This window comes from Danio rerio, chromosome 6 (genome assembly GCF_049306965.1).
Source record: "Danio rerio strain Tuebingen ecotype United States chromosome 6, GRCz12tu, whole genome shotgun sequence".
Lineage (NCBI taxonomy): Eukaryota > Metazoa > Chordata > Actinopteri > Cypriniformes > Danionidae > Danio > Danio rerio.
In genome coordinates this window covers 25,027,396-25,047,168 of record NC_133181.1, presented here as the reverse complement: position 1 = coordinate 25,047,168, position 19,773 = coordinate 25,027,396, and the positions used below count along the sequence as shown (strand labels likewise).

The following is a 19,773-nucleotide window of genomic DNA, read 5'->3' as shown; positions in this document are numbered from 1 at the left end:
ACTTGTATTGAGTGTGAGATGGGACTAACATATCAGGAATGTATGTATCTTGTGTCGGCCACTCTTTGTATAACCCTGAGTTACTTGTTGATTGGCCATCTATTTGTTTCTAATGAGTCCCTTTAAAGAAAGAAGACATGCCGGCATGTGTTTAGCATTTTTCCTTATTGCAAACACAACAGTAATCTGGTAGTTTTTGCGTTGCTTTGGCTTTTTCTAGGTTAGTTATTTTGATATCCTGATTGCAACAGAGAAATACTGGAAAATGTCTTTTGACTGATGGCATTTCATGGCGTTCAGCCTTATAACCTTAAAATGTCAGCAAAATCGCCTGCTTTATAATCACTATAGATATTGCGCTAGAGAATCATTCAAATACTAGCTCTAAAATGATGTATGTGAATTCGTAACAGTTTCTACTGTTCTGATGTAAGCTGAAGGAATAGTGGAAGAAAGTAGTTCCTCATACAAAAAGATTTTTAGACTGCGGGCCCTATTATACACCCAGCACAATACGGCACAAGACGTTTTGTCTGCGACATGTTACTATTTTCAAACCAAAGCAACCCTAATTTTCTCATTTTCCTTTTTACAGCAAAGTGCAAATATCTTTGTAAAATGAAAAAGAAATAAAATATTAAAATATTACAAATATTATTATTTTCTACATAAATATATAAACCACTGCCTCCATGCCTTCCTTATCTCAGGGGGCTTTTTTCATTGCACTTGCTTTTCATTCATTCATTTTCTTTATGGCTTAGTGCCTTTATTTATCTGGGGTCGCCACAACGGAATGAACCGCCAACCTTTTCAGCATTTGTTTTACGCAGCAGACACACACTCTAAGGACAATTTAGCTTACCCAATTCACCTATACCACATGTCTTTGGACTGTGAGGGAAACCGTAGCACCCGGAGAAATACCTACGCTGACACAGGGAAATCAAGCAAACTCCACACAGAAATGCCAACGAGAACCTTCGCTCCAACATTTCAGTGCTTTAAAATCCTAATGCTTACAATAACTTTCACAGAGAGTTGAATAACTTAAATAGTGTATAATAATGGATTTAACAAAATATTTTAATGTGATAAACAAGCAATTCATGATGCTTTATCTTTTAAAACACAGTGGTTTAAAGTTTTCTCTCATTTGCTGTCATGGTGAGCGCATGAGGCTGTTTATAGAATCACATGGTTTATCCCCATCTCAGAGACACAATACAGCTTCAGTGTCAAAAGAGGTCAAAAGAAAGGCGAAAGAAGATGGAATGAAGCCATATGATCAGCACATGTCAGGGCAGTCCCATTGGATTTACTTGTCTGTAAAACAATGAGCAATTTATTTTGAAAGAAAGAAAAAAGAAAGAGGAAATTAGAAGAACAGTGTGATTGGACTGAGAGAGAGAGAGAGAGAGAGAGAGAGAGAGAGAGAGAGACAAAGAGAGAGAGAGAGAGAGAGAGAGAGAGAAGAGGAAGAGTGACTAAACTTTCGGAAAAAGCTAAAGGGGAAGTCTGCAAATAAAGGGAGAGGAGGAGAAACACTAGAAACCACATGTGGCTGTTAGGAGCCATAACCTAGCTATGGAGCGAGACAGAATAGCTGGTAAGTAAAGATTTGTCATTCTCTTTCATTTAGATGAAAATAAGAATGTTTGTAAATTGAATTTACATTTGTCATAGAGCTTTTTTCTTTAGACAGAAGTAACGGAAAGAATCGCATGTGTTATTTCCACTTTGTGCTGGTAGGTCAGGTAGAGGCACATTTGTGAAAATCATTGCTCTCATCTTTTTGATATGTATTATTCTGAACCCAAAACAGTCAAGTTTGAGAATACAGCAGTTTATGTAAATTAATCATCATGTATGCCTGTTTGTACTTAACTGACTTGTTCCAAAAGGAAAACAAATTTTCAATTCGTAAATTGCACAAAACTTTTTGTTTTACTCTATGTGGATTTTATTTTATTTTACTTTTTTTTTTTTTTTTTTTTACAGGAGACATATACAAGGGAAAGGAGAACTTAGGGGAAGCAGAACCTTATTTTAGTTTCTGCCTTTCAGTGTTGTCATTTATTTCTTCTTCTCTCACTTTAAAGTTTTTAGTATTTTCTTGTTTCTATTATGTATGGTAAATATGTAGTTATGCTATTTATTAATGAACAAAAAACAAGACAGGAGAATACTCAGGCTGTATGTGGGCAAGCATCTAGTAAAGTTGATATCAGTGACACAATGAGAAGGTTTAGCTTACTCAGCAGAATCTTCTGTAAGGATTGTATCAGTATCAGACCCCAGAGCAGCTGTGCAGGGAGGGGTTTGCTGTGTGGCATGCCTCAAATCTTTGAAGCTCCTGTAACATCAGCTGTTCTAATGGACAATGCCACACGCCTTAAACACACCCAGAAACAGTAAAAAGTGTTTTATATATTATTAATTAGAATTACACACTTACTATATTATTGGTAAATTGCAATTTAATCTGGTGAATGGAGCAATCCAAAAATTTGCAGTTATGTGTTTTCATGCATTTCATGTTTTCGCCTGAATTGCAATTTAACTGAGCAACATTTATTTATTTATTTATTTGTTTATTTTTCAATAATGAAATGGCACTGTCTTTTTATTAAAAAATATTTGTGTGTATGCAAAGCTGTTGTGATGTGCTGGAGTCTGTGTGTGTTATCAGAGCTGGGAACAGATTTCCGAAGTGTAAGTTCAGCTTTATTGGGGAAGTTGTGGGCAGAGTTGCTTCCTGGTTTTGCGTATCCATTGGTTTGTACATGCTACCATGGTATTGACACAACATATTGTTTTAAAAGTGATACGGCACAGGGTACTAGATCTTTTGAACCAATAGTCTCCTCTAAGAGCTCAGATTTAAGATTATATTACATGATTGCACATAAGTTAAGATAGTTGGATAAAAGGCAGACAGTGAAAAAAATTATCATGTAACATACGGAATTGTTTTGGTATGCTAATATAATTTTAGCAAATCATACAGTGCACCTGGAAAGTATTCATAGCGCTTATTCTAAAATAGATTAAATTAATTTATTTCCTCAAAACTCTACACACAATACTCCATCCGCTTGTTAAGTGTGACGTCACGTGAAGCAGCTTCCGGCTCCAAGAGCTCTATTCAAATGTATGGGGAGACTCAAATTTCTCAACTCAAATGAGTGCCGGCTTGGACCCGGAAACAGTATTACATACGTCAACAACACGTCATCACTTAACAAGCGGATAATGACAATATAAAAAAAGATTTTTTTTAATTGTTGCAAATTTATTAAAAAAAAAAAAAAACTGACAAAGGAATTGTCTGGAGACCTCCAAGACAGAATTGTCTCGAGGCACAAGGCTGGGAAGCTTACAGAAAAAATTCTGCTGCTCTGAAAGCACTTTTGCTGCTTCCAATGAGCACAGTGGCCTCCATCATTCATAAGTGGGCGATGTTTGGAACCACCAGGGCTCTTCCTAGAGCTGGCTGGCCATCTAAGCTGAGTGATCGGGGGAGAAGGGCCTTAGTCAGAGGGAGGTGATCAATAACCCGATGGTCACTCTGTCTGAGCTCCAGCATTCTTCTGTGGAGAGAGGAGAACCTTACAGAAGGACAACCATCTGTGCAGCAATCCACCAATTAGGCCTGTATGGTAGAGTGGTCAGATGGAAGCCACTCCCTGCCTGGAGTTTGCCAAAAGGCATCTGAAGGTCTCTCAGACTATAAGAAACAAAAATGTTCTGATCTGATGGAGTAAAAGACAGGTGTTACGTTTGAAGAAAACCAGGCACTGCTCATCACCAGGCTAATACCATCCCTACAGTGAAACATGGTGGTGGCAGTATCATGCTGGGGAGATGTTTTTCAGCAGCAGGAACTGGAAGACTAGTCAGGATAGAGGGAAAGATGAATGCAGCAATGTACAGAGACATCCTGAATAAAAACCTGCTTCAGAGTGATCTTGACCTCAGAAGGGACGAAGGTTCATCTTTCAGCAGGACAATGACCTTCACAACAACTTGTTGAATGTCCTTGAGTGGCCCAGCCAGAGCTTAAACCTAAATCATATTGAGCATCTCTGGAGAGATTAGGTCTGGGCGGTATATCGAGTTCTAGGGATTTATCGATATGATTCCCCAACGCGATGTGGGATTATCCAATAGCTGTCATATTGATATGGTTTGAGGCCACACATGTGCATTCTGGTTTAAACAGATCACTCCAAGGTAGCACCACTTGCACAAATGTGTGCATACCCAAATAAATGATTCACTCCATGAGTCATACAAAAGATTTTTTCAAAATGAATGAATCATTCAAGAACAACCCATCGCTGACGCCACATGGAGGAACATCCAGTGCCGCTGTTGTATCGAAATCTGACTCCCCGGACAAATCTGACTCCCTCTCACGTGCACACACGTCACACAATGCCTGCTGTGGTCACAGTGGCTTATCAGAAACCTTTTATTAATCATTTCTTCTGCAATTGATAGCAAGAACGAACGTAAAAGCCTTGTCAAATTGACAAGCAACACCTGAATGTGTTCAAAAGAATTAAAAGCGTCAAAATAGGACAAATTTATACCACATTTTGAAAGTGAAACCACCTTATTTTCACTGATTATAAGTGATTATAATGATTATATACTGATCATAAATGCTATGTGTTTCATATTTACATTCAATGTGGTTATTTTCTATCCTACAAATATTTTTGATGTGTTACTATTTAAGTGTGTTCCTTTGTTGCTCTGACAATGTAGCTGTTTTCAACGGTTCCGTTTACTTTGTTACTTGCACTACAGCACAGTAGTGCTGTGTATAGTGTTAAGCAAAAAAAAAAAAAAAAAAAAAAAAACTCTGTTTTGTATTTAATTATCAAAGATTTTCTTTATCATTTGAAATGTTGTGCAACTTATAGTTTTAAGCAGGAGGAAAACCTGTACTGTATTTTATTTATCAAAGATTTTGTGCAGCTGTTTTTTGTGCAGCTGTTTACTTGTAAACAGGGAGGGAAACCCCTGTGTTTAAATTATATTTTGCTAAAAAATTGTTTAATAAAATTTTTAATAAAGACTTTAACTCTCAAGTAACCCTTTATAGGAAAATACCTGATATATATATATATATATATATATATATATATATATATATATATATATATATATATATATATACTGTATGCCGTAATTTCTCTTAAAAATACAGAGATATGATTTTTTTGCCCATATCGCCCAGAGATCTAAAAATGGCTGTACACCATCGCTTCCCATCCAACTTGATAGAGCTTGAGCAACATAATCTCACTGCAGGTTGTAACTTTTTGATTAAGTTGCTAATTCGTACGATCTAATTTGTACAATTTAGTATGATTTGCTCTTCCCTTAATGACGGTTGGGTTTAGGGGTGAGGTTGGGTGCCAAGCCTCCTTTATAAAATCGTATGACTACGTATGACTGAACTCGCACGAATTTGTACAAATTAGTTACTAAACAGACAAAACATAAATTAGATACGTTTTCATGTGAGATCTGTCTGGCTTGAGAGGTACTGCAAAAAGGAATGGCCAAAAATTTCAAAAGACTGGTGTACCAAGCTTGTTGCATCAGATTCAAAAAGACTTGAGGTAATTGCTGCCAAAGGTGCATCAACAAAGTATTTAGCAAAGTGATGGTAAAATGTACCTTTTGTTAAATTTTTTTACACTTTATTTATTTAATAGATTTTTTATATTACTCATTTTCTACCTTTTGTCCTAATGCAAAATAATAACAACATGTAAATCATCTTGTAAAACCTAAAATGATTTGTTTTCCTAAAATGAATTTACAACTTAAAATTATATGTAAAAATGCATTTTTACCTAATTTGGCTGCTGGTTTTCTCCATGATTGAGGATAGGGGATAAATTTGTGCAGATGTAATAAAAATTAAACTTTTATTTGTTTTAAACACTCAAATCAAAATGATACATTATACAAAATATGATAGAAAATGTTATTATTAGTTTAATATTATTATTAAATGTTATTATTAAATGTTAATTATTATTTTTATTGCAGCTCTATTGCAAAGTTTACATTCATACTTTTGAGTTTGTGCCTTTATCTATGAATATTATCTGCAAGTACAGAAAAATGTTTTTCAGCCAATGACCTAATTACAATGATACACATATGGTATGTATGTGTTTTTACACACTGCATCTGTGCACACATTTTGAATTGCTTTGAAAGTAACTGCACAATTACTCATCCAGCAGTTTAGTCACATGGTTTTGTTATTTCTACAGTTTTAAAGTGAGCATCCTGCGTTCAGTGACCTCTATACCTGGCACTTAAGTTCTGGTTTTGTTCCATTAAAATGGCGTATGGGATATCCTGAATGACTCATGATCACAGAAGTATACAGCACACACACACACACACACACAAACCAAAACACTGTCAGTAATTATTATTCTGGTATTTTATAACAGATACTCTTACCCTTTAGAAACACTGTATTTAAAGGCTTTGAAAACCCACAGCTTTGGCACAGTTTTGGAGAAAGAGTAGCACAAAATTTTCTCAGCACTGCTATGTCCCCAGAGGCCAATATTGAAAGTAGTTTTACATTTACAATAGAGTTAAAGGTTGTTTGTGCAGTATATGTACAGTATGTGAGTGCACAAAATAAACATTATAATATAATAAGTAGAATTGTTATTATATTTGCCCATTCTACAGTTAATAGATTCTTTCTAAAAGCATTTATAGTGTGATTAATTCACACCTTGGTACCGAAATATTTTAAACAAGACAAACTCCTGAATTTCACTGTGCTGTCAAGTAAATGTTGTTTCTTGAGTAATTAGCAAGCAACTTTCCTATCCTTTTTGCTTTCATATATTTTAAACAGTTACTGAATCTGACTGTGAGTCTGTCAGAATTAGAAAATCAAACAAACTCGATATCTAAAAGATGCTTAGTTTCTGACACTTGCTTTGCTTGTATTAGAAAAGAAAGGAAGCCAAATAGTATTTATGTTTTCAAAGGGCCAAAACAGGGGTTTGTTTTAAATGTTGACAAATTTAAGCTTCAATCAGGCTTTGTTGCTGCTAATAAGGATGTGCTTAACCAAGTTTCTGAAGCACTGAGTTTTGTTTTGTTTTGTTTTTTTACAACATCTGGTGGTCAATAAAAAACAAAATTTACCCCAGATATTTTATTTGAGATGTTTTGTTTATTGGAATGTAATTGCAAGATTTTATTTTAATATTTCAAGAGTTCACACTTAGCTCACGATTTATACATAGCTTGTCTTTCACAGGGTGAGGGAAGATTGAGTTTGGATCGATCTGAACCCCCCCACCCCACCCCTGCTGAGGCAAAGGTGAACTTCCTGAGAGTAAGACATTAGAAAAAGATTTAGGCTTATTTTATCTATAATATAAAGTACATTTGGATGGTGGGAAGAAAACGGGGAACCCAGGGGAAACCCACACAGACACAGGGAGAACATGCGAACATGCTCCGCACAGAAATACTAGATGGCCCAGTGAATACCCAACGCCATTGGTATTCTTGCTGTGAGGCAACAGTGCTAGTCACTGGGCCACCGTGCCGCCCATTCTGGATAAAGGTGGAAGAAGGGGAGGAGAGGGGTTTCTTCCAGATGAAGATAGTTGTAGAGAGTAAATAAGGATATATATAGTGACTTGGGATCCTTTAATTGGAGGATAATGATTCGCCAATGTGGACCAGCTGGGTCAATCATGAGCACATGCTCCTCTCGAAATTTGTTTAAAATTAAACTTCACTTCAAGAGTTCACACTTAGCTCACGATTTATTCATAGCTTGTTTGGCATGCTGTCCTGGGAGAGAGCCCTGAACTCAAGGGATTGATTGAGCTCTGAGGGAGCTTGAGCTCAGGTCGATCTAAAATTTGCCAAAAAGCAAACGATAAATGCTTGGGACAGCAGCCGCGTGTAAACACGGGAACTCCCCAAAGTGCAAAGAAAAAGTGCTATATCCGGCTGCTGGATATAATCTAAAGAACTGGTGAAAGGGGGGGCTTTTCTAGGGAGTGTGTAAAGGCCAGAGTAGGTGTGGTGGCTAAGAAATGAACATAGGAGGCTAAGTTTGACTCCTGCAGGAGTCTTAAGTGTTGCTATGAGGGTGAAGACTTGTGTGGGAGTTGGGGCTCAAGTGGGCCTTCTGTGGGAGTCATTACTTAAGAGAAGGTTTGTGAGAGGTAATAGAGAAGGGCATGGAGTTGGCTGTTAAAGCAGAGGGAAGAGATTTGGTAGCGGAATCATTCGAGGCCTCGGTGTGGAGCTCCCCAGTCTTTGCACTGTTATTGTTAGTCTGTCCTGTTTTATGTTTATCAAACATGATCAACTACACCAGAGACAAGCTGCTGAACATTTGGCAGTGCACACCAACTGATCAAGAACTAGATTTTGATTTCTCTGGCGTTTTGCGGAACATTGCATTTTGCAGAGCAGCTGCACTGTGGAAACGCTATACAAGATGCACAAGCGTGGGAAGTGAGCCAGCGAGCTCGCCAGGCTGAGACAGCGCGGCTTCAGAATGGCCCTGCCCAGCATCCATCTGGCGAATCATTGCTCTCTTCCTAACAAAATGGACGAACTACTTTTGCTCACTCGCAAAAACAAGAACTTTAACAACTCTGCTGCGCTGTGTTTCATGGAAACCTGTCCATTCCGGACAGCGCATTAGACCTACCAGACTTTCAGCTGTACAGAGCAGACTGCGATAAGGAGTCAACGGCCAAAACGCGCAGCTGTGGGACATGCTTTTACATCAACAGAAGATGGTGTACGGATGTAACTGTGTTAAAGAAGATGTGCTGTCCTGATGTGGAAGTGCTTTTCATTAACTGTAAGCCTTTTATTCAGCCTTTTTATAATTGATCTGATCACAGAGACAGAACAACATCACCTGGACTCTGTTTTTATCATACTTGGGCACTTTAATCAGGCAAAACTCACACATGAGCTGCCTAAATTCAATACAGCACATTACATATCCCACCAGAGACAATAACATTTTGGACCATTGCTACGCCACAATAAAGGATGCATATCGCTCCGTCGCCAGAGCAGCTCTTCATCTTATACCAACATACAGGCAAAAACTTAAAACTACTAAGCCAGTATTAAGGACTGTTTAAAGATGGAGCAACGACACAGAGCAAGTCGTACAAGCCTTTTTGAAAGCACTGACTGGAGTGTTATTGAAGCTGCAGCCACAAAGAGGAGTTATGCATCCCTACCAGGACCTACTTATCATTTAACAATGATAAACCATGGTTCACACCAAAACTCAGACAGCTTTGCCAGGCCAAAGAGGATGCCTACAGGAGTAGTGACAGGATCTTGTACAATCAGGCCAGGAATACATTGATAAAGAAGATTGGAGAAAAGCTATGCCAAAAAGCTGACGACCCTGCATCAGTGTGGAGAGGCTTAAAAGGTTTTACTAATTACAAGACACCATCCCCCAGCATCGACAGCAATAAACATCTTGCAAACAAGCTAAATATGTTCTACTGTAGATTTGACACCTTTGACCAGATACCTCACACCCACCCGGACCATCTCCCTACACAGCTATCAGCACCACATCAACACAGCCCGGACCATCTTCCTACACGGCCATCAATACCACATCAACACAGCCCGGACCATCTCCCTACACAGTCATCAACACCACATCAACACAGCCCGGACCATCTCCCTACACAGCCATCAACACCGTCAGCCATTATCCTCCTCCCCCCTGCAATTCAGATCAGTGAGGATAATGTGCGCCAGATCTTCAGTAAACAGAGAAGAAGGAAAGCACCAGGGCCAGATAGTGTTTCACCAGCATGTCTGAGAACCTGCGCTGACCAGCTGGCTCCCATTTTCTCACAGATCTTCAACAGATCACTGGAACAGCGCAAAGTTCCATCCTGCTTTTAGCACTCTACTATCATCCCTATCCCAAAGAAGCCAAAGATCACAGGACTCAATGACTACAAACCTGTTGCATTAACATCTGAGGCCATGAAGTCATTCGAAAGACTGGTGCTAGCATATCTAAAGGACATCACTGGACCTCTGCTGGACCCCCTACAGTTTGCCTACAGAACAAACCGGTCTGTGGATGATGCAGTCAACATGGGGCTGCATTATACCCTACATCTGGACAAACCAGGGAACTATGTAAGGATTCTGTTTGTGGACTTCAGTTCTGCCTTTAACACCATCGTCCCATCACTGCTGGAGTACAAACTGACCCAGCTCTCTGTTCCTAGCTCTGTCTGTCAATGGATCACCAGCTTTCTGACAGATAGACAACAGCTTGTCAGAATGGGCAAAATCCCATCCAACAGCCGCACCATCAGCACGGGTGCCCCCCAGGGATGTGTTCTCTCCCCTCTGCTCTTCTCCCTGTACACCAACGACAGCACTGCAAAAGGCCCCTCAGTCAAACACCTTAAGTTTGCAGACGACACTACTGTTATCGGCCTCATCCGGAAAAGTGACGAGTCTGCATACAAACAGGTGGTGAAGCGGCTGGCGTTATGGTGCAGATACAACAACCTGGAGCTGAACACGCTCAAAACAGTGGAGATGATAGTGGACTTCAGGAGAAACTCCACTGCACTCCCCCCACTCACCATCATGCACAGCTCTGTGGCTGCAGTTGAGTCATTCAGGTTCCTGGGCACCACCATCTCTCAGGATCTGAAGTGGGACATTCACATAGACTCTATCGTGAAGAAAGCCCAGCAGAGAATGTACTTCCTTCATCTGCTGAGGAAGTTTAACCTGCCACAGGAGCTGCTCGTGCAGTTCTACTCAGCTGTCATCCAATTCATCCTCTGCACTTCAATCATCGTCTGGTTCGGCTCATCTGCCACAACCGACCTCCGTAGACTACAGCGAATAGTCCGGACTGCTGAACGAATCAATGGCACTACCCTTCCTACACTTCAAGAACTGTACTCTTCCAGAGTTAGTAAAAGGGTTTGCAAAATCTCTCTGGATGAATGGTACCCAGCACACTACCTGTTCGAAATGTTACTGTCTGGTTTCAGAGCACAAAAACAGCGCTTCAGAGCACAAAAACAGCCAGACACAGGAAAAGTTTCTTTCCTAAGGCCATCTAACTCATGCACTTGTACACAGCACCTTATATCAATATACAATGCAATAGTTTCTGCAATCGCATTTGTACACATCACCGTATAACCTGTATATTTATTACGAATCTGTACATACAACTCAACATCCAAATTTTTCGACTAATTTGCATCTCTGTTTATTGTGGATCACCTTTTTTAAATTTTTTTTTGTGTTGTCACTTGTCACTTTATGTACACTGGAAGCTTCTGTAGCCAAAACAAATTCCTTGTATGTGTGAAGCACACTTGGCAATAAAACTGATTTTGATGAAAGATGAAAGATAAATGTAAACTACTATGCAGAATAAATTAATTAAAGCAGCAGAGCTGCACGATGCTGGCAGGAAAATAAAGGGGAGAGCAGCTGTAAGTAACACAAATATTATATACAATTACTATACAGAATATACAAACTATGCAATAAGAAAGATACTAAAGTAGCGGGAGCACACAACGCTGGCAGGGGAAAGAACGGGAGAGCTGTTTCAGGTAATGTGATTACTATGCAAAATACAGAATATAATAAACATGAATGATAATGAGCTACAACGGAGAATAAACAATGTAAACACTGGTGAATGACTACTTAGAACAAATAAACTGATGCAGCAGAAGCACTCAATTCTGGCAGTGGAAACAGGAAGGTGAGGGTGATAGGTAAGGTTCCTGCGAGAGCCGAAAGTCGTGTTGACTACTGTGGGAGTCTTTGCTTAGGGTAATGCTAAGAAGGAGCAAGGAGGTTAGATGAGAGTCAAAGGCAAGGGGTAAAGACCTGGGAGGGAAACAGTGGAAGTACTCAATGCTGGCAGGGGGAACAGAAAGGTGAGTGTCATAAGTGAGGCTTTTGCGAGAGCCAAAGCTCTTGTTGACCCCTGCGGGAGTCTGAGCTTAGGGTGATGCAGATGGAGCAAGGAAATTAGATGACAGTCAAAGGTGAGGGATAAAGAGCTAAGAGGGAACAGCGGAGGCACTCAACGTTGGCAGGGGGAACAGAAAGGAGAGGGTGATAGGTGAGGCTCTGCAAGAGCCGATGCTCATATTTACTCCTGCGGGAGTCTGAGCCATAGAGGGGGGTTGCTAGGAATGGACAGATAGATGGCTTTGGCTAGAGTATAAAAGGGTGGCTAAGATTGGCTGAGAGGTTTAATAGAACCGACTGGGGTTCTTTGAGATGAAAAGACTGAGGAGAATGTAGGATTTAAAAAGCTTCAGAGGACCAACGGCCGAGGGTCTGGAACTGATGCTGGGAAAGCCTGTTAATGGCTGCTGTGGTGGCATGCCAGTTCTGAATGAATGGCTGGAAAATGGTTCAGGAAGTAATCCTGAGAGGTGGAGGACTTTGAGGTGTTTCTGAAACCAGAGACATGATACTGGACGATTAGAGTGATCAGTAAAAAAGGGGAGCTAAGGGGTTTGTTTCTTGTGATCCCCTTAAGTGTAGGTATGCTAGGAGGGTTTGGAGGGGATGGATGAGGGCAGGGATGTTTAAGATGTAAATGAAATGTTCTGTCAAATTGATCTATCTTACTTTGCAGGATGAGGAAACCCTTTCTTTCCTCATAGAACAAAATTAGATCTGCTATAGTGGGTTGGAGTATGAGGTTGAGTTTGAATATGTTCCAGGCTGTGATGTGTGACGGAAGGGTTCTGAGGGCTACTACTTAGAGTATATGCGAAATGGGGTTTGGTGAAGGTCATAAAGGGGGTGGCTACAGGTAAAGTCATTTCCAGAAAAGGAGGGACTGCGTTGGGTTGGGGTTCACTTCTGGAGCCAATGACCAGAATTTCTGGAAAGCAAATGAGAAAGAGAATCAGTGATTTGGTTTTGCAACTTGGCAAGTGTTCAGCAGACATGATAAATTGTTTTTTTGGCTGATGTCCAAATAAGATGTCTTAAAAGTAGCATTAAAGGCTAGTGGGTAGTAATGCCTTTGTCCATGAATTATACAGTGTCTTCCTCATCACAATGTATGAGAATGCTAGAGGTGGACCATTCGTCTCCCAATTGTATGGCGCAGCAACTTTTGGGTACAGTTTGAAGAAAGCTGATGAACAATTGTTTTCTGGAGTGGAACTCGACTGAGGGGGCCATGTAGTGGCAAACCAATGGCCTCTGAGTAACCTTTGAAATCCAACTGATGGGGCAGCATCATTATATATACTAATATCTAATGGGGGTGAAAACAATCACTGCAAAAAAAAGGAACAGCTGTTCCATTGCTTAAGGAAAGCAATCCATAAGCGGAGTTCATTGCGGGTAGGTTTGGAGAGAGAAATTGTGTCTTCTACATCGTGGACTGTGGTAGGGAGCGGTAGGAGGCAAATTTGAGGTAAATTAGCATTGCGAAATTTAGGTGGTTGAGAATGGAAAATAGTATGTGTTTTATTCAAGTCTGTTTTCTTGAAATATAAGGGAAAGAGAAATTCAGTCAATTTTCACTTTAAGAAGGGAAGCTTGGAATTTGTGCAAATTCAAGTTGACCCCTAGAAATTCGATAAACGAATTAGGTCCAGCCTTCTGCGAGAGGAATACCTAGATGGGCGAAAACCTTTTGGGTGATCTCGAGGTGTTTGACTAGAGGCGATGTGGGGGGAGAGATGATTAGAATATCATCTAAAAGTTGGATGAGATGGGGGATTTTGAAATTATTAGATAGAATCCATTTGTCTGAGAATTTGCGACAAAAAATTCTACTTATGGGACAAATGCATGAAATCTTGAATGGTGGGGCAGAGAATGGTCCAATCATAAAATGGTTGTCAATCTCTTTTTTAAATAAGATTGTAAAAATTACATATTTCATGCTTTGTTTATTCTCCAGAAATAAACATGTAGCGAATTATAATAATTATGTAGATTAACTTGCACGCATATCTACATCAATAATCCGTAACTAATTATAATGTAGATTAAAGTGCTCGCATGTCTACACCATTATTACTGTAGTAAATTAGCTCAAGGTTATTCTTCCCGCACCTTTCCCACCGTTATAATGTTGCGAGTTATGATTTAGGTTTGAGTGCTTGCGTACCTTCTGGACCATTATATAGCGGACTAGCTTAGCGGGAGGAAGATTCATTTGAACGAGGCTTCAAATGAATCGACTCTTTAGATCCGAACAAACAAATCGTCCAGCGATGCTATCAAAATAAAAACCCATAAAGTTTAAGCAGGGTAGCAAAATCAAAGTTTTAGACATTGGATTCATTAATATACACAGGCACCTTTCTTTATACAAAATTAAACTTTATTGGCTACTCTATCAGAAACCAACACCTAACACAAACACATTCATACAAGCATAGGGAAGAGTAACAAACGTGAAGTAAGAGGTTGAGAGGAAGTAATGATGGGAAAACCTTGGATTTTGTAAGAACAAACCAAGCAAACCAAACATAATCAAATTCAATATAACCCTTCTATTGTCTCTTTAGGGTTGAATGTAGCTTACACCACTTTAGATGTTGGAAGAGAGTTGATACTTGCGGTCTGTCCGTGAGGTCAGAGCTCCCGTTGTTGAGCTCGTGAGCTTCGGCTGTTGTACTTTGTTCCCACGAGGGTTGTAGTGGGAGAGTCTGTGTTTCAAGCTGAAGCAGCCAAAGGATTCTGGAATATGTAATGTCAGATCGCTGTGCGATTAACCCTTTTCTGTCTGGGTTTCTGAGGGAGTTGCTGAGAGTTTGAAGAAAGTTCAAAACAGCGTGTTTCAGAGCAGAGAGGGGGGTTGCTTTGGAGATGGAGGAGAGAGAGTATAGTTTGGTCTTAGAGCCGGGGGCGAGGGAGTTTGAACAGAGGGGAGAGGAGCTCCTAGGCAGCGTGTTCCAGAGCCGAGTGAAGTTTTTGAACTGCGAGGGGCGTTGCTTTCGGTCCCAAATTTATATAGGGCAGGTTCGGATCCACCCTCCATTGAAAATTGACCAATTAGAAGCTAACTTCCTGGAATAATAATTTTATGGCTCTTTGTCCGAGGCAGAAGAATTTGCATAGGCAAATTTTATGCAAATCAGGACAGAAATATTAAAGTCTCTTAAAATGTTAATATGTTGCACTCATATTAAAATAAAATGTCAACGATCAATTAGTACAGCGAGTGAGCTTTTCGAAAAGTCCAAACACCAACAGTATAAGAGGTTGTTTAGCTTCGGTACAGTTAAACATTATATGCAGAGGTATTAAAACCAAAAATATTAATACAGGAGAAAGAGAAACTTTACAAAAAACATGATTACACAAAGAGAGTAAAGTTTATATGAAAACATCAGTGTTAAACAAGCAGCTTAAAGGGTCCTGAACCGTTCTTTGTTTAATGCCGCAAGGCACATTCCTTTTGGTTTGTAAATACTGTAGCGTACAGTCCACAGATAAAATTACTTATTGATTTTATCACGGTCTGGGTTTAGTCGACAGGACGGGTTTACGACTCCTGGCTCCACAAGTCTGGATACACCCGACAGACTTATCTCTCCAGTGTCCCTGGATTACTAAGCCTGGAACTTCAAAGACATTCCTGCCCAAATACACACACACACACACACACCCACGAGGCTGTCCCGACAGAAAGAAAATGAACTCAAAAAAATCCTGAACCAGCACAAGACTAAAGTGTTATGTTTTGTAAACTTTGTATCTCATTTCTGACTTTTCTTACCTGTGTAATCTCTCTTATAACCTGTATGCATGTTACTTTTAGGCCTTTTTAAAGCATAAATATTGTAAGGATATGAAAAATTATGTTGATGTACTTTTAAACGCCCCATGTTTGGTACCGATGGGTTTCTGCTGACATTTTACAACACATGATGCATAGAGCAAGATCATAACTCGCATTGCTTTATTCTTTAAAGCCATGTATTAAATGCCTGTCCGCATGCTTTGGGTGGACACTCAAATTTGCATACGAGCAGCCTCGAGACAAAGGAAGGTTCGCGCGCAAACTTTGTCCTAAAATCATTGGTCAGAATGCTGAACGGGTTGTCACGTGACCCGCAGGTATAACCAGACTTCTCCCCAAGCATCCTGCAGAGAACGTCCGAACAAAGAACTCACGAAAAGGTGGCCCCTCGGGCCACGCGGCTTTTCTAAGCTGCATGGACTTTTTCCCGCCACGCTTTTCTTTATTTTCCGGCAAAGTAAACTCAGTTTAAAGTTTGCGATCGTGTTCGTCCGAACTGCATTACAAACTCAACGCATCAAGAATTACATCAAGGGAGTTTCATCAGGACGGAAGCATAAAGAGAGAGACCCCAGACATTAAGTCCAGGTACTTTTCGTTATGTGATTAAGCTGTGCCCCTATTATCGAAAAGGTGTTTTTTATAATCTTGGTGGTCTTTAATGGTGGGTGTGGAACTGAAAGTTTTGTCACTCTTTTATCTGAAATCTATATTTCCGCGGTTTGCTATCTCTCTCTGTTCGTACATGTTTTATAGTCCCGTATAGACCCGATATCTCCACGTGGTTTACCTTTGTTCTGTGTTTAATGTATGTTTGTGCGTTTGTTTTGTTTGTTACGTCTGACTAGTCAATAAATTCCATTATAATCAAATGAATTGTATTGTTTGCCTCACGAGAAAATGTCACTGAAATACAGATTCCCCCTGCCTAGCTATTATAAGTTGTTTAAAACTTTTGAATGATTAATCTACTTCACAAGAAGAAGCCATTAAATTCCCTTTTTCTAAATGAATAGATCATTACCGTGTCCGCTCGGAAGAGCGGCGGCTCTGCTTGTGTTTGTTTGGTCAAATTAACAATAAATTGATTCGGAATATTAATGATTAATAATAATTCATTATTGTTGATAGTTAATATTCATAATTTGGGAATCCGCTCGGTCGCGCAAGCATGATTATATACAATCATGTTTGTTTGACCAAATTGACTGAAGCTTAAGCTGGAATATCAATAACTAAGAATAAACCATTATTGTTGATTATTAACATTCATAAAATGAGCTAATTTCTGTTACAATACCTTGGAATCAGGTTTCGAGTCTTCTCTGGGCAAAGTTGGCTCGGTTGTGGAATAAGAAGCAAAATAATTATGTGTGAGGTCGGCCATATTTGTTACAAGATTTTCAACAGTTTCGGGTTCAATCAGTGATAGCTGATTGAGGATTACGACAAAAAGATTAATGGAAGGGAGAGCTGAGAAGCCCGGGTGGAATCTTCCAGACAAAGATAGTTGTAGAGAGTAAATGAGGATATATATATATATATATATATATATATATATATATATATATATAGTGACTTAGGATCCTTGGATTGGAGGATCATGATTAACTAATGTAGACCAATTGGGCCAATCATGAGCACATGCTCCTCTTGACATTAGTTTAAAATTAAACTTCACTTAATAAGCATATATGTCATTGGCAAGTAGTGGTGGCAACATGTGTGTGTGTGCAGGTGATATAATTTTATTTCTGACCCATGAATTTCATGGGCTGCACAGTGGCACAGTGGTTTGAACCTCACAGCAAGAAGGGTGCTGGTTTGAGTCCCAGCTGGGCCAGTTGGCATTTCTGTGTGGAGTCTGCATGTTCTCTGTGTTTGTGTGGACTTTTTCACTTTATTTTAGTTGCCCTGATAAAATGGGATTGATTTTGACATGTATTTGAAGAGTGAATTCTACAGTAGGCTATAATACCATATCAAGTTTCTATCACAGTTACATTTCTACTTGCATTAGTTATATTTTTGTTAAAATGAAAACAATAATGCCAACAATAAGAAAAGAAAAGAAATCAGCATCTTGTCATGGCATTGGAGTTTACATATAGGCTCGTTGTGTCTAAAATGGATATAGCCAAGCTATTCATAGACATTGCCAGATAATCACTTTACCTCTACCATACTTTTAACAGATCATTTGTGATTATGACTGTCATCCTTTCTTGCATTGTCTTGAGCCTTCGCATTGCCAATTATATGCTATATTGTTAGTAGCTTGGATAAGTCACAGTTATTCTGCTACATCATATCGCTTTCTACTGGATGTAAAATGCTCTGCAGTACGTTTTGTCATTTTAGAATGTTAAGTTCTAATTCTGTTGTTATTTTGGTGAAAGTAACTAAAAAATAATATAAGAGTCATGTAACATATTTCTACTCGAGACAGTATTATTGCAAAGTAAGGGATTACTTTTAAATAACAGTAACAGTAATGTATTAAAGTTTGGAAGTAACTTGCACAACACTGGTTGTTACAAGGAATACATCGGCAAATGAAAAAAAGTTAACAAGAATTTTTTATATTATTTATTAAATTACCTATTAAATTGTATTCTTTTAACGTCTACCCTTACCCCAACATTAAACCCAGTCATCACAGAAATGTTAAAATATTAACTATTGTTGTACGGTGTCAAACCATTTATGCTATATTGGTGTAAGTGAAAAAGAAAAATGAAAAATATTTAATAGCAATAAATGGACTAGAAGTATGAGACATAATTGACATGCTTGAGACTTTAGCAGTAAAATTGTGCAAAACTACCAAGCAGCTAAAAAGTATCATTTGTAGTTCTAAAAAATAAAAAAAGCCACAAATGAGTATTGGTCAATTTATACTCACAGAGCAAATTTGTAAAGGTGTATCAGAAAACTTGTACTCACAAAGTAAATTTGCAATTGTGTAGCTATTTTTTTTCTCTCCAACAATCTTTCACCATAGTTTCACAAGACTTTTTAGATGAATCTCAAATAAGGAAACTCATGTTCTTTGCTTCTATTACTTCAGTGAACATGGTGCAAAACACATTCACACACCTGCATCCAAAAAGAGTCACAGAAAAAATTTGCACATCTGCACATTGGAATATCTGCAACTCTCACATGGTCTCCCGCTGAAGGTCCTGACTCTCTGTGGTCTTGAAAAATCCCAGGATGTATTTAAAAAAAAGAAAAGGGGTTTAATCCCGGCATCCTGGCCAAATTTGCCCACTGGTCTCTGTCCATCATGGCCTCCTTGCCATCACTCTGTCTTCTCTCCATCAATCTGGCACAATATGCACTCATACTGCCCTTAGATGTTGCATATGCCGCTGCCAATCATTACTGAAAATGATTATGTCACCCAAATAAGCAGCAAACAGCCCAAAAGGAAGCGTTACAAATTTTTGCAATCCAAACGCTGTTGTGAAGGATGTTTTTTCATAGGATATTGGAGTTAAGGGGATCTGCCATTATCCCTTTGTCAGATCCAATGTCAAGTAATATCGAGCAGCAGCTAACCGGTCAAGCAACTTGTCAATACGCGGCATTGACTTTTCCATAATCCACACAGAACCGGATCGAGCCGTCAGTCTTGGGTTCCAAGACGATCGGGCTGGCCCAGTCGTTGTGGGATTCTTCTACTACACCCAATTTTAACATATTACTCAATTCTTCCTAAATCCCTTTTTTCTTGTGTTCAGGTAGGCAATACGGCTGGGTCCTAATGACCATGCCCAGATCAGTCTTGATATGGTGCTGAATTAAATTAGTACGACCGGGCAGGGGTCAGAACACGTCAGAATACTCGCATTGAATGGGCTGGACATCTATAAGCTAGCTCACGGACAGATTGTCACCCCCAG

General features: G+C 39.3%; 1 protein-coding gene across 6 annotated transcripts in view; it reads left to right on the top strand.

Moving 5' to 3' along the window:
* Nucleotides 1-19,773, top strand: part of septin9b (septin 9b) — a 100,162-nt gene that overhangs the window by 10,906 nt on the left and 69,483 nt on the right. Inside the window, exon 1 of one of the 6 annotated variants that reach the window (NM_001327975.1) lies at nt 1,499-1,609. The exons of 4 other annotated variants lie outside the window; for them this stretch is intronic. In NM_001327975.1, coding sequence (NP_001314904.1) covers nt 1,588-1,609 — 22 coding nt within the window. In that variant the 5' untranslated portion in view covers nt 1,499-1,587. Of the gene's footprint in view, nt 1-1,498; nt 1,610-19,773 lie in introns of those variants that run through there. One more of the 6 variants, XR_012407351.1, reaches the window with a different exon arrangement.